This window comes from Xyrauchen texanus, chromosome 14 (assembly GCF_025860055.1).
Source record: "Xyrauchen texanus isolate HMW12.3.18 chromosome 14, RBS_HiC_50CHRs, whole genome shotgun sequence".
Lineage (NCBI taxonomy): Eukaryota > Metazoa > Chordata > Actinopteri > Cypriniformes > Catostomidae > Xyrauchen > Xyrauchen texanus.
Window position 1 is genome coordinate 47334081 of NC_068289.1, and position 16139 is coordinate 47350219.

The 16139-nt window shown below is 36.6% G+C and overlaps 1 protein-coding gene across 1 annotated transcript in view; it reads left to right on the forward strand.

Moving 5' to 3' along the window:
* LOC127655199 (glutaminase kidney isoform, mitochondrial-like) overlaps positions 1-9296 on the forward strand; it is a 62299-nt gene extending 53003 nt beyond the window's left edge. The window contains exons 15-18 of the mRNA XM_052142852.1: positions 5399-5460; positions 5542-5618; positions 7253-7316; positions 7474-9296. Of these exons, the coding sequence (XP_051998812.1) occupies positions 5399-5460; positions 5542-5618; positions 7253-7316; positions 7474-7630 (360 nt within the window). The 3' untranslated portion in view covers positions 7631-9296. The remainder of the gene's footprint in view (positions 1-5398; positions 5461-5541; positions 5619-7252; positions 7317-7473) is intronic.
* Positions 9297-16139: the final 6843 nt, after the last annotated feature.

Below are 16139 nucleotides of genomic sequence, written 5' to 3' on the forward strand. Positions count from 1 at the left end.
CCAAATAATAAAAAAGTAAAAGGTGCAATCTTTTCAATATTAAAATACTTGCACCTATCCGGCTTAATATGCAGGGACAACTATAAGTAATTTGTAGGTTGATTCCCTTGAAGAAGAAAAAATTAAACATTGCCATGTTTGTTTGAGTGTCTCAACCAGTCCAACACAGCAACTTTGGCTTAACCAAAGCTGTGAATTTGGAGCAGAACTATGTTTTTATACGACCAATGTCTGCCGGGGAAGTATTCGAAAAACTGTTTGAAAACAGTCACTATTTTTGCCATTCTGTTTTGTTCAGCTAGAGGTGCAGAAATTACACACTTCAACCTTAATGAAAAATCAGGGCTTGTGGGATGTGTGGAACTTTATTAATGAAGATTGTTCCAGTTCTGCGGAAATCTGCAGATCTTATTTGCGGAGTTCTGCACACAGACTCTGTGTGGGCCTGGTTAGTTATTATTAATGATCGTGACATAAATGAGTCTTGCACAACCTAAATGACCCAAATGAGGCATGCACGATTAATGTTTTAGGAAACAACTAGTTTCTATAGTAAGACAGACCTTTATAGTTTTGTTTTGAAATTTGTGTGCATTGTGAATAGGGGTTTTTCTCTGTGTTTGTTTTTGTTGACTTTTAAATCTTTTTACGTCACCATATAGAACAGTGTGAGTCACCTACAGTGCACGCCAACAGACACTCTCACTCTCTCTCTCTCTCTCTCACACACACACACACACACACACACTAACAGCAGCCATTCTCTGTAAGCCCACAAAACGAATATGTTCTCTGTGTTGCTCAACACAGCAGCACACCTTTGGACCTATGGATTACGAGTGCCCTCAGAAAAGCTAGCTCTCAAAGACAGCTCAAAGACAAAAGTGTCTCTTACGGAGTGCAATGAGGACAGCTCCACCACTGTAGTCTATGTGATGGAGAATATCGGACATCACAACTAAGATGGACCAGAATCGTCTGTTTAACATGATATATTTATGTAATTATCAATCGTTATTCATATTTATTTTCAATGAACCTCAGTGGGTTGTTATTTTGGTCACATTTATGTTTTTTCACCAGAGTCAATGTGTCTGCAGTATTCCTCTCTCTTTGTTCATACCCTGTTGGAAAATCCTGCCTGTGCTGATAGCTGTGTTTTGGAACTTGGTACCTAACCTGAACTGGTTATTAGCTAGTCCGAACTGGTCATTGGTTGGTCCAACCTGGTTGTTAGCTTGTATAAGATGGTCATTAGCTGGTTCAAGCTGGTCATTAGCTAGTCCAAGCTGGCTGTTAGCTTGTTCAACCTGGGTGTTAGCTGGTCATTAGCTGGTTCAAGCTGGTCATTAGCTGGTTCAAGCTGGTCATTGGCTGGTCCAAACTGGTGGTTAGCTGGTCCAAACTTATAATTTGCTGTGGGCTAAATCACATAACTGGTAATCAGAAGGTTGCCAGTTCTATCCCCACAGCCAACACCATTGTATCCTTGAGCAAGGCACTTAACTCAAGGTTGCTCCGTGGGATTGTCTCTGTAATTGGTGTACTGTAAGTACATTTAAGCATCTGCCAAATGCATAAATGTAAATGTAATTAGCTGGTTCAAGCTGTTCATAAGTTGATCCTTATTTAGTTTAAACTGGTCGTTAGCTGGTCCTAGCTGGTTCAAACTGATCATCAAATGGTCCAAACTGGTCATTAACAGGTCCAGACTGTTCGTTAGCTGGTGATTAGTTGGTCAAAACTGGTTGTTAGCTGGTCCAAGCTATTCATTAGCTGGGCCAAACTAGTTGTTAGTTGGTCCAACCTGGTCGTTAGTTGGTCCAAACTGGTCATTGGCTGGTTGACCAGCCATCATGTTCCAGCTTAAAGCTAGTTTGTTGCTGGTCTAGAATCATCTGCCAGCTAGGACCAGCTAATGGCCAGCTATGATCAGCAGTGACCAACGTAGACCAGCTAGAAACCAGTTATCACATCCATAAAAACAGTAGCAAACATAAGCTGGTCAAAAGTGGCCATAAGCTAATTCAAGCAGGTCATTATCTGGTCCAAGCTGGTCCTTTGGCCATAGCTGGTCTAAGCTCATCATTAGCTGGTTGTTAGGTCCAAACTGGTTGTAAATTGGTCCAACTTGGTCATTAGTCTGTCCACATTTGTCATTAGCTGCTCCAAGCTTGTCATTAACTAGTCCACACTTGTCACTATTCCAAACAATTACCAGCTTGACCAGCTCATAGCTATATTGTTGCTGGTCCAGGAACATCTACCAGCTTTGAACTAGCTAGAAACCAGCTACCACCTCTTATTTATTTCATTGCATTCCCAGTCAGTCAGAAGTTTACATACACTTTTTTAGTATTTGGTAGCATTGCCTTTAAATAGTTTAACTTGTTTCAAACATTTTGGGCAGCCTTCCACAAGCTTCTCGCAATAAGTTGCTGGAATTTTGTCCCATTCGTCCAGACATAACTGGTGTAACTGAGTCAGGACCTCGACAAGTCTGGTTCATCCATTGGAGCAATTTACAAATGCCTGAAGGTACCACGTTCATTTGTAAAAACAATAGTACACAAGAATAAACACCCTGGGACCACGCTGCCCTCATACTGCTGAGGAAGGAGATACATTCTGTCTCCTAGAGATAAACCTAGTTTGGTGGTAAATGTGCAAATCAATCCCAGAACAACAGCAAAGGACCTTGTGAAGATTCTGGAGGAAAAAATGTAGACAAGTATCTATATCTACAGTAAAACAAGCCCTATATTGACACACCTGAAAGGCTGCTCAGCAAAGAAGAAGCCAATGCTCCAAAACCATATAAAAAAGCCAGACTACAGTGTGCAAATGCACATGGGGCAAAGATCTTACTTTTTGGAGAAATTTCCTCTGGTCTGATGAAACAAAACTTTTTTTGGCCATAATGACCATTGTTATGTTTGGAGGAAAAAGGGTGAGGCTTGCAAGCCGAAGAACACCATCTCAATCGTGAAGCATGGGGGTGGCAGCATCATGTTGTGGGGGTGCTTTGCTGCAGGAGGGACTGGTGCACTTCACAAAATAGATGGCATCACGAGGAAGGAAAATGTGTGGATATATTGAAGCTGCATCTCAAGACATCAGCCATAAAGAAAGCTCGGTTGCAAATGGGTCTTCCAAATGGACAATGACCACAAGCATACCTCCAGGGTTGTGGCAAAATGGCTAAAGGACAACAAAGCCAAGGTATTGAAGTGGCCATCACAAATCCCTGACCTCAATCTGATAGAAAATGTGTGGGTAGAAAACTGAAAAAGCATGTGCGAGCAAGGAGGCCTACTGACTCCCGTTACACCAGTTCTGTCTGGAGGAATGGACTAAAATTCCAGCAACTTGCGAGAAGCTTATGGAAGGCTACCCAAAATGTTTGACCCAAGTTAAACAATTTAAAGGCAATGCTACCAAATACTAACAAATGTTATGTAAACTTCTGACCCACTGGGAATGTGATGAAAGAAATAAAAGCTGAAATAAGTCATTTTCTCTACTATTATTCTGACATTTCACATTCTTAAAATAAAGCAGTGATCCTAACTGAGCTAAGACAGGGAATGTTTTCTATGCTTAAGTCAGGAATTGTGAAAAATTTAGTTTAAATGTATTTGGCTAAGGTGTATGTAAACTTCTGACTTCAACTGTATCTCTCCAATAGTTTTTAATCAATCATTTTTATTTTCTCATGTTTTTTCCTTGTGCGCTTATTGAAATGCCCTGCTCTCCTAGTTTTCATTTATTGTATCATTAATAAATGTATTTAATCCCATCTCATTGTTACCTGAAATTAATTTTGTTTCTATGTTTCATCAGATCTTGTGGAAAAACAACAAAAAAATCAATTCTACGTGCTTTTTCATCATACATTGTTAATTTTACTGCCATCATTTGTCTCAAATTGGCTTAGAAAGTCCAGTGAGATAGCATTAGGTTGTGTTTGGCCTCAATATGAATGAAAAACAAAAGTTTATAGTGAAAAATATCACAAGAAATTAGAAGATTATTGTAATTTAAACTCTAATTGATCTACTATTAAAAGAGCTGCCATTCATCATTGCAGCACTAGCTAAATAAATATAACCTTAACCTATAAGTGTGTTTATAATGTGATATATTTGGACTGCAAAAGACTGATTATGAGATAAATATTAGTATTGAAATGACCTGTTTTGAAACAGTATGTTTATTATTTGGTTTGGCTACTTTAACTATACATCTAGACATAACTCTACTGTCCAAAAAGACTCCAGCATTCATCAATCCATCTATCAGCAATGCCCTAGCAACCATTCAGAACACTTTAACTCAAATTCAAAGTATTCAAAGTACACAAGAATTATGTAAACTTAAATCTTCATATCTTCAAAATGCCTTAGTATGTCAATATAACTTTCAAACTAATCCTCAAACTATTTAAAACTTCCAGGCAAAGCTTTTTCCAGACAAAATGTAAAGTGAGTCTTGACAAACTTTCCATTTGTTATCTCAGATTAACATGCACATTACTGGAGAATGATAATTGCACATCAGCAGACAGGAATAGTGCTTTGGGATTATATTTAAGATGTTAGACAGGTCCTTAAGTCTGTAATTAAAAACACATGCAATGAGATCATTTATGTGATGATCTGTTGAAATGAAAAAGTGTTTGGAGCAGGTGAGGAAAAAGCACTATGTCTTGCATCTGAATGCACACCATACTTGTGCATTAATGTTAATGTATCCTTTATGTATAATTTCAATTTTTGTTTAATGTAACAGTTTAAGTGTTTATGCACTGTAATACTTAGTATATACTTTTGAAATAGGCTTGGAATTGATTTTCTGGTTTGTGATTACATTTTATTTTTTGACATTTGTACAAAAATGAAGGTGAATTGAGTTGTGCCAACATGGGCAATTTTTCTGTTCTTGCTGAGTTTAGGGTTGAAGGTTTGGTGATGCCACCTAGTGGTGCCTTTCTGTCCCTTACTAGCACTTGCCTCAAAGCCGCAGTCAGCATTAGAATAAAGTGCACGACTTTCTTTGCATGGCTTGCTAGGCTTAAAAAAGTATTATTTTTTTTATGTATTTTTCAGAACCTGACAGGAATGATTTAGCAGACCCAGTGCAGGACATAATAAATTGTGATGATTATAACTTAACGTGCCGTTTATCTTGCCAATCTGTTCAAGATCAGACTAGAAATATTTAGTTAACATTTAAAATGAAAGTACTTGTTCATGTTTTAATTCACTTAACTGAATTACTATTCACATCTATCCATTAGAGCTAAAGAAGAAAAGATACTTTGGAAGCCACCACCATTCTTCCATCTCTTCATCATAACTTACTACTGTTTCACAAAGGTTCTTTTCTATCATTCCAGGTGAAATCGGTCATCAATCTGCTCTTTGCTGCCTACACAGGAGATGTATCTGCTCTGAGAAGGTACATGGTTGATAATTCTCTTAAGTCTTTGAAATATTTTAAAATGTATTTTTATAACATTTTCATTAAATGTGACTGCAGGTTTGCGTTGTCTTCCATGGACATGGAACAGAGGGACTATGACTCCAGGACTGCACTGCATGTAGCTGCTGCTGAAGGTACAACCCTACACACATATGTCACTGTAGTTTGTCACTTAGTAGGGACGAGACACTGATAACCTAAAAAAAAAGTGGGGAACCAAATTTGTACTTTTTGTGTCTGCAATGTTGCTCCCTAAAGCTGCTGACACTGCTAATCATAGAGTGAAATTTCCAGTGCTTAAATGCATAGGTGTTTTGGCAAAAATGATTACATAATCGGGTCTTTAGCGACCTGGCACATAAATCTGTTACAAATGGATCTACAAAATTCCCAGATGGTGTCAAATTTTCTAAAAATTTTCAAGACAATTACAAAATAATAGGATAGAATATATTCTGATATATTTTGATGTTTTAGTTTTTTACTTTATCAAAGAGATAATGCAACAAATATAGAACAGGATTCATTACTTCCACATGGAAATTTCATTGGACGCAACTGGCTGTAAAATACATATTGAGCTACACATAACTCATAAGCTACTGTACAAATAAGCCACACAATATGTATTTTCTGAGGCACTTTTTTAGTTTAAATAGACGGACAACTTACAATTTCAGTAGTACACCAAAATGACAATAGTGTAATGATGTGTGGAAATAAGGGAAAGGCAGAAGGGTGTGCGGAACCAAATGCGGCTTTATTATTTCACAAAAATAAACAAACTCAGGAACAAATAAAAAGTCCACGAGGGGAAAAGTAAACACAAACATAAACTAACATAAAGCTGAACACGAGTCGACAGAACATCCATGAAGGGCTGGAAAACCTGGAGAAAACACGAATGGAGATGACACATAGGCATAGACATGAACATGAAACGGTAATGATCGACAACGGAGGGAGGAAACGACAGGGTTTAAATAGACAGACACAGTGATAACAAAATAAGCGACAGGTGCGGATAATAACGCTGTGATGAGGAGTGAGGAAGAAGGGAAGTGTAGTTTTAACAGAGACCGTGAAACACAGGCGGACAACAAGGAAGACATGACAGGGAGCGTGTTCGGTGAAACAGAAAACACGGGACGGACAACAAGGAAGAGTGACATGGAACGTGACTAGAGAAACAGAGAACACAGGGCAGACAACAGGGGATCGTAACAAATAGTCAAATTATATTGTTCATGTGTTAAACTTGCTATAGTTTACTAACAAATTGCTTCTTTGTCAAATAGCAAAGTAAAATGTAAATCAAGTCAATCACTGAAACAACAGCACCACCTTGAGTAAGAAATAGCATGTATAATATGTATCTGTGCACGCATCTAGAATACTGATAAATTACCATTGTCGCACAGAAAATCAATGTGATATAGTACTGATTTGTCCTGTAATAAAGAAATATATATGCCCTATGATAGAAAACTGATATAGATATGTAATCATCATAAAAATATATTGTATTGAAGTGCAAAAAAAAAAAAAAAACTGCCACTATTACATATCTTGGGTTTTGTTTTGGTAATTAAGCGGTTACTAAAAAAAAAATTATAATGAATGCAATTTTGCATGGGCATAACAAAAAAAAAATGGATAAGGTACAGGGTGTGGAATCTTCACACAAAATAGGTAAAATATATGATGGAAAAAGCTGAAGTAAATGTGTCCAGTCAATAGCTTATAGAGCTATTCCCTGTGATTTTAGGACACATTGAGGTAGTGCGGTTTCTGCTGGAGGCCTGCAAGGTGAACCCTGTTCCCAAAGACAGGTGAGCAAACACCCTAAACCATTCCACTATCAATGTCTGCTTCATTCACTTTTGATTAAGAATATTCACTTCCTTAGTCTTAATAAGAAATGAATGGAAATTCATCAGTCAAAAGGTGTGGAAACCCTGAAAATAAAAGTAAATTGTTTTCCATCAGGTGGGGAAACACACCAATTGATGAGGCAGAACATTTTGGCCATCATGAGGTGCTCGCACTTCTACAGGAGTACAACAGTAAGTACAATGCACCGGTGAACGCTGCTGCAGACAAAGAGACAACTGAAAAAAACCTTGATGGGATGCTGGAGACATAACCATTTCTACCATGAGAGAACACTTTCGTTAACATTCTTTACTTATTATTAGTGTGCTGTTTGCAAAAAAAAATTGACATTATATCCTGTGGTTATTACATGCATTTTGGCTTGTTCTCAACTTCATCCTTGCAAGAAAGGGTGTGGCAAAAGATCTCAATATGAAATGGTGTAAATGGATTAAAACTGTAATACACACCTATAATTGTAAATTGTATGTTTACATGCCAATGTTTTCTTGTAAAAGTTGCATAACTTTTCACGAATCACTAAACAGAGTTGGCACTGATTTCCTGAGGGCAAATAACTACATTGTTGAGTTTAGAATGATACTAAACAATCCACTCTGTTAAGTGACTAAGGGGCCATTCACACAGGACGTGTTCTTGCGTTCAAAAGTATCAAGCTGTGCAACTGAGCAGAACAAGATGCAGGGATCTCGAGGCATGTTTTTTTTAAAAATTCAATGCTCATGATGCAACAGCCAAATGACACATGTATACGTAGACAAAATAGCGCAGACTGAACGCATGTGCTGTGTGAACTGCCCATAAATGCCGTTTTATTTTCTGTTATATACTCATAACTTTGCGTGTACTCTTGGTGTAACTGTCATTATTGTCTCACACATTTAAATATTGTATTTCAATATACTTCATTATTTTATCATGTTTAACCACTGCCAAAGACATTGTGTTATTTCTGCTAGTCTTTACCTGATATAATTGTAGTTTTGGATGTATTCTTTAGAACACACACCTACATGAAGATGTTAATATTATTTGTGTTGCCATTAACCAAGTTGGCTGCTTTTTAAAAGAGGGAATGATATTGTTTGCAATTTGAGTATAATAGTGTTATCCACACCTGCTAAACCATTATTTGTTACAAATTCTGTTTAGTAAAACTCTTCTATTTATACATGTATACATAAACATTCTGTGCACTCACTTAAAGTGGATTTAATGTCTTAAATTACTGTAAATGTAGATTTTTACAGATAATAGTTTGTGAACAGTGAAAAAGTGTTGGAGAAAAACTTAAAGAACAATTAAAAACGAGCAGTTGGATGTATGACACAGAAGAGTTGATGATAAATTAGCAAATTGAATGTAAACTATTTCAAGAGACTACATTATCTAGCATTATTCACTGTTCAGCTGGATACAACTTACTGAGGCAGATTGTTTTTTTTTCCTTTCTGATCTCTCCAGTCTTGTATTTGACTGACTAAAGTGTGTACATGTGCAATTTTAGCAATTATATAAAACATATATATTTTGATGTGCAATAGTAAAAGTTGTGTTAGTAAATAAAAGGGTGTCCTTTTATCACACACACATTCACAGAAGTGCCTCCTTCAATTAAGTATTTAATTGCACCAACAAATTGCTTCAAATTGTCTATAATATTTGACAGATGTGGTCCTGACTGAATTGAGGTTTAATTCTCACCATGAGCAAAAGTAAAAGTAATTATTGTGCTCTACCTAAATCACTAGGATGTCTGTCTACGTCCATTTCTCCTTTATCTGAGGGGGACAAAAACTCTTATTTTATTCCAAATGTACTGATGGTGCGTAAATGCCACATACATGGACAGGAAATTCTAAGACAGAAAATTATCTCAGAAGAGTATTGTAATATAATACAATATGCTGTTGTAGTGAATTGCTGTGTATTGTTCCTTATTCCTTTTAAAATTATTTTCTTTATCAGTATTTTTGTCTTTTCCAGTAAAAATGCCTAAGCAGTTTTTCTTGTTATAAGTGTAACTTTCATAAAATTTTGTCAGATTCATGCATAAAACAAGAACAAAATTGGGGTATGAAAAATAAATGTAACATATACAGTATACTCTGAAAACAAGTCCTAATATCTTCTGCTAAACATACAACTTGTTTTAATTGTGCAAGTCAGCTTAAGCAACCAGTTGAACTAACTACCAGATCAATTGTCAAATAAATGGCTAATTATCAAAGGGATAGTTCACACAGAAATTAAAATTCTCTCATAATTTACTCACCCTTATGCCATCCCAGATGTATTCCAGGGTATGACTTCCTCTCTTCCTTCTGCTGAACACAAACAAAGATTTATAGAAGAATATCTCAGCTCTGTCCATACAATGAAAGTGAATGGTGGCCAGAACTTTGAAGGTTCAAAAAGCAGCATAAAAGTAATCCATAAGACTTCAGTAATTAAATCTATATCTTCAGAAGCGAAATGACAGGTGTGGGTGAGAAACATCAATATTTAAGTCATTTTTTACTATATATTCTCCTCCATGCCCAGTAGGTGGCGATATGCACAAAGAATGCAAATCGCCAAAAACAAGAAGAATGTGGAAGTGAAATTGGAGATATTTAGCAAATAAAAAAAACTTAAATATTGATCTCTTTCTCACTCACATTTATCATATCGCTTCTGAAGATATAAACTCAGCAAAAAAAGAAACGCTCTCTCGCTTTCAACTGCTTTAATTTTCAGCAAAGTTAACTCGTGTAAATATTTGTATGGACATAAAAGATTCAACAATTAAGACATACACTGAATGTGTCCTTGAACAAATAACCGTCAGTATCTGGTGTGGCCACCATCTGCATTAAGTACTGATGTGCATCTCCTCCTCATGGACTGCACCAGATTTGCCAGTTCTTGCTGTGAGATGTTACCCCACTCATACACCTTGCAAGTTCCCGGACATTTCTGGGGGGAATGGCCCTAGCCCTCACCCTCCGATCCAACAGGTCCCAGACACGCTCAAGCTGATAGATGATGCTGTAGGAAGTGTAATCGAGCTTCATTATCCCCAAGGAGACTGCTATCAAGATGTACAGTGTAAAAAGAGTTACATTTTGGTCTGTTCTACATTTTGGACTTTATCTCCTTTTTGTAGCTTCAAAGTTCTGATCACCATTCACTTGCATTGAGCCTATAGAGCTGTGATATTTTTCTATAAATCTTTGTTTTCTGCAGAAGAAAGAAAGTCATACACATCTTAGATAGCATGAGGGTGAGTAAATGATGAGAGAATTTTAATTTTTGGGTGAACTAACCCTTTAACTGGTCATTTATATCACATCTCATAACATTTCATATAATATAGAAATAATTCATGTGAAGTACAGAGGGCCTGACTATTTTGCCAAATTAAACTCTTGCTCTTTATTGTGTTCTTCAAACCACAGTCTCACTATGTTTTGTTTTATTCATGTATCACGTGATGACATTGGAGAAACAAACAAAAATGTGTTTGTCATTTCCATACAAACCCACCTCACAATATTTTTTTCCCCAAAAGATGAGGGTCCTCGGGGTGACCTTGGGCTTCAAGGCCTAAAACAGATGTGAAATCTATAACTACATTTTCAAAGTGTTCTATGGATTTATCTATCAACATCTACTGCATCCAGTAAAGGAAAGTGGAGCAAAAAAAACAAAACAAAAACTCACAGAGAAGTTTGTCGGCCAGCATTCTAAGCTGCTCAGAGTTTAGCGCTCGTTTAGATAAGAAAACAGCCAACTTATCACCTTTGAAAGCAGCCCCCATTTCACCAGTGGTGGAATCAAGAATGATGCCAGATTCTGAGATGGAGAGTGAGAGGGACAGCAAATATACAAATATATTTGGACACAGAACCAACTGGACCAACACATACCATATAGACTTTAGTGACATATACTGTATTTCATTTTTGATTGATAATTTACTGTATTGTTTGTTTGTTTTCTAGTATATGTTTATTTAACGTGGTTTATTTAAAGGGATAGTTCACCCAAAAATGAAAATTCTGTCAACATTTGCTTACCCTCATTTTATGACTTTCTGGGCAGAAAATTTGCCTCACTCTCTATTTCTTTTCTCCTTTTGAGTTCCACATTAGAAAATAAGTAATTCGAGTGTGGAAAAACATGAGGGTGAGTAAATGTTGACAGAATTAAATTTTTGGGTGAACTATCTCTTTAACACTTTGTCGATAATTAAGTATGCTTTTTGGGTGATGAAACGGTCACTACTTGCACTACTTGAGTACCAAAATCACTAATAGGTTTTAGGGTTCCCCCTCCTCCAAAACTGCAATTTAGCCCATAGTTATACAATATCATTTTAAATAGTTTTGAATATTCAGGTACAACAGGCATACATGAGGTTCACTACAAAGCATGTTGTATCACAGAATGGATCTAGATAGCAGCCATATTGGAGTGATCACTACAAAAGGCAATGATGTGTGTGTTGAACCAGTGGCGTAGCCAAGTGTGGGCCGGAATTAGACCCAGGCCCACTCAGAATATTAGAGATTATCCTTTACTTAAATATATACATTTATAAAATAGTATAAAAAAAACATTTTGATTGCACCGCTTCCCAGTTGTTAAAGAAAATTTGGTTTAAAAATGTTTTGGCAAAAACTTGCCCATCCATTTTTATTGAGGCCCACCCAAAAGTAATTTCCTGGCTACGCCCTTGGTTAGAACCTAATGGAACAGTCTTAGTGCAAAACCATGACTGATCTGATCTGCAGTCAGCAGGCTAGTTAGAAAGAAATACTGTTTCAGAATTCTACTTGCAGAACAGTCACTTTACCTGTATATCAAAGCAAAGTTCAGGCAGAATGAGTTGAGTATTAAAGCTAAGCTAGTGCAGCTCTTTAGTCATATTGAGAGGAGACTGCAAAAAAAAGAAAAAAAAAAAAGAAAGCCATTTCAATACCAATAATCCTTTAGGTAGTTCATTATAAAGGGCTTTTTAAATTTTGCCCCACCTCATTTGATACATTTTTATGCCTTGTTTCTCTTAACGTCTGTGAAAACTTCATAGTCAAAAAAGGAGTACTATCGGGTTACTCATTTAATTTTTTATAATATGCTATATTGTCTGCCTTATCTTTATTATTATTAATTTAACTTCATACCAAATGGAAACTACATATAACGCTTGCCAGACCCAGTCAGCTGTGAGCTTTTGGGCCTTTTCCACTGCATGGTATAGCTCGACTCGACTCTGCTTGCTTTTTGGAGGTTTTCCACTGTGGATTTACCTGGTAACTGGTAGGGCTGGGGCGGTATGGATTTTTTCTAACCGCGGTTGAAAAGCAAGATATTCCCGCGGTATAGCGGTAAACCGCATTAAATAGGCTACATTACATTGGATCAGAGAAGTTGATCCAATGTAATGGATCCCCGACAGACTTTGGCGCACACATCAGAAGTCGCTTTTGATAGACAGACTTTAAATATTGTCACCTACATCCGAAGAAAAAAAACGAGCACAATTTTAAATAGTCAAATTTTCATCAAGCAGTAATTTGGCATGAACTAATCACTGTATAGATTTCCTTATTTAAGATTATTCTCAGATACATTCGCATTGAAGATGGGTTTTGTTTTGTAGAAAGCCTTTCTTTAACTTAAAATTTCGTTTTGTATAAATTGTATCTTAATTTTAATCACTGTTTCATTAACTAATTGCCTGGAATTAATAAATAAGAAGCAAATATAGCAGACATATAATCAGCAGCAGGACGTGGAAGCGCCGATCATGCGATCTCTTGCGCGTGAGCTCTCTCATAAATGAACCGAAACTCGGCGGCTAGGCCTACTGCCTCACAGACATGAGAAATAAATAGAAATCTTAAAATGCATTTTAAACAAAATTCAAAACAAAATGATAAAATTTTAGGCTACAGTAGCCTAGTAGTCAGGTTTGCCGATGTGCGTTAGGCCTACTATTTATTTATTTATTTTTATCCCTGTGCGCCAATCGGAAACGGACTTCACTGCTGATATTCTGGGGATACAACATAGCCAATAGGCTATAGCCTACTAGGGACTTTAGCCTTTAAAATATCTTTGCTGCATTGGATCAGTCTCCTTTCTAGAACAGCCAAGAGCTTTCTAGCCTCGCGGCAGCAGCGCCTTGCATCGCTCAGACCTTAAAACAGTCAGCGCCGCGGATGCGGTTTTGAAAATTTATCAAAAAACGTTGGTGCGGACAGATGAGTTTTGTGATGCGGTTGCGGATTAAATAATAATAGCCCATCCGCGCATCTCTAATACAAATGGAATGTTATTATGTGTCATGGAACATTGCGCTCCCCAACTCGCGAAAGGTCGGATTTGCTCCATATTTTGATAAGTTTTGTTTAGAAAACCTTGAATCCATGTAGGCTAATATCATTAGACATAATCCATATCATTAGAATCAATGAATCCATGTCATTAGACACAACGAATCCATGTCATTAGACACAACGTGCACACATGTGCAGGCCAATGTTTTTTTTTGTTTTTTTGCGGTGACGACGGTGACAAGCTCAGACCCGCGGTTGGAGTCACGTGACCGCGGTATTGCGGTAATGCGGTAACCGTCCCAGCCCTAGTAACTGGTACTTTTTTAGTACCACCTCGGTCGACGTTCCAAACGAGCCGAGCCAATACTATATGTGACGTCAAAACCCTGCTGATCACTGATTGGTCAGAGAGAATAGTCACTACCAGCATCACTGGATTTGCAACATGGGACATCCACCCGCTAGTTTTAAAGTTAGTAGCAGCGATAGCAGTATCATTTGTTCACGGAACTTTCAAATTGTAAAAAGAAATGGCTATGTGCAAAACCACGCCGTGGTCAATAAACAAGGACCAGACGTTCCTCTCGTTATCAATGAACAAAACGAAAAAGTATTTCAGGAAGTGTCTCAGCTGTTGGATGCACACGGCTACCACAGGACCTATCAACAGTGTACGTAGGGAAAAGTCAAAAAAAACTTAAAAGTGACTACAGAGCCATCAAGGACCACAACAGCCAGAGTGGTTCAAACAGAAGAAAGTGGAAGTGGTTCGACCAAATGGACGCTATCTATGGTAATAGACCGGCGAGCAATGGTAGAGTAGAGTGCCCTGAACTCGGCCACGGCGTTGTTGGAGTCCACGATGGAGGATGGTACGTTTTGTTACATTAACTCTATATTCTGCTTGAAAGCTTCTCTTTACCAGCTACTGGAAAGGTTGCTTCTAAGACAACCAGGCCAATTTAACTGTTATACTTAACTGTTAATTGCTTTATGCTGCACAATGAGCTAGTAGCTATGGAGGCCCAAACCTGCATAAATAGTAAATTAATAAATGTAATAATAAAAAATAAATAAAGGAATAAATGTCTTGATAAAACAAATATAATTAGTTTTTAATTAAATGTATTCCTGAATTTATTAATGTATGACATTATTCCTTTATTATTTTCTATATTTATTTTTAACTTTTTTTTTATTCTTTTTAACTTTTAATTATTTATTCATTTATTTTGCATATTTTTTTATTTAGGTGTTTATTTATTTTATATATTTATTTATTCCCACATATATTTATTTCCATATTTATATATTCCCATATATATTTATTTATTTATACATGTATTTATTTGTACTTTACTGTGTGCAACATGGAAATGAGGGAGGCGGTCCTTGCGGAGCTCCAGTGCATCATTGGATGAGAGCTCAATAGTACTTATCGGAAGCAGATGGACGTCCCACCTTAGCACCCTCTGACCAGAGCCATAGAGAGAGAGTTGCGACAACGGAAGTTCTAAATGCTTGATCGTCACGTGATTCACGTAGACTTCAGATAGTTCCAGGAAGTGCTTTGGCGGGCATTTCAAACTGTTAGAGTAGAGTGACAGAACTGCGATTTCTGGTAATTAGTAGTCAATAAATGCATTTATTTTATATATTTATGTAACACACCGACATATGTATGTAGCATGAGTATGTTGTTACAGCGATGTTGTTTTTTTAAAGATCAAATCAGCTAATATTTGAGGATTAGTGTTCAGCTTACCGTTATTTGCCTCAACTTATTTCAGGCTAGGGTTTCTGTTGCCTTTTTATGTTACCTCATGTTCATTGTTTTCACTAATCTCATGGTAACTAATGTCATATTTATGACTTTTCAGATAGTACAGAGACAGGCTGGTGACAGGTGATTTCCAGCTCGCACCGCACAATGGGTCAATGAACTATTAACTATTAGCAGCGGTTACGTAAATGTAAAATTTAGTGAAATGAAGCTTATTGTTTACAATTCTTACAATTCTATATATATAGTAATATAATTATTTATGTATTATAAATATGATATATCTAATGTATAATTCTTACAATACTTATTCATATACACAATATATTCAGCTTTAAAACAACTTAAGCATACTCTTATATAAACTGCCGTTCAAAAGTAATGAGGCTGAAAATTCAGCTTGGCATCACAGGACTAAATTACGTTTTAAAATACATTAAAATAGAAAACAGTTATTTTAAATTGTAATAATATATTACGATATTACTTTTTTTTAAAACGATGGATGAAACTGAATCAAGAGAACAGATTTTACAATTAATAGGGTGTTCGTTACTAACTTTATCCAGCTCCAATCCTTGCCTAATCTGTTAGTTATCCGATATCATCCCTTATCTCCTAATTTAATGAGTAATACTCAACTATAAGGT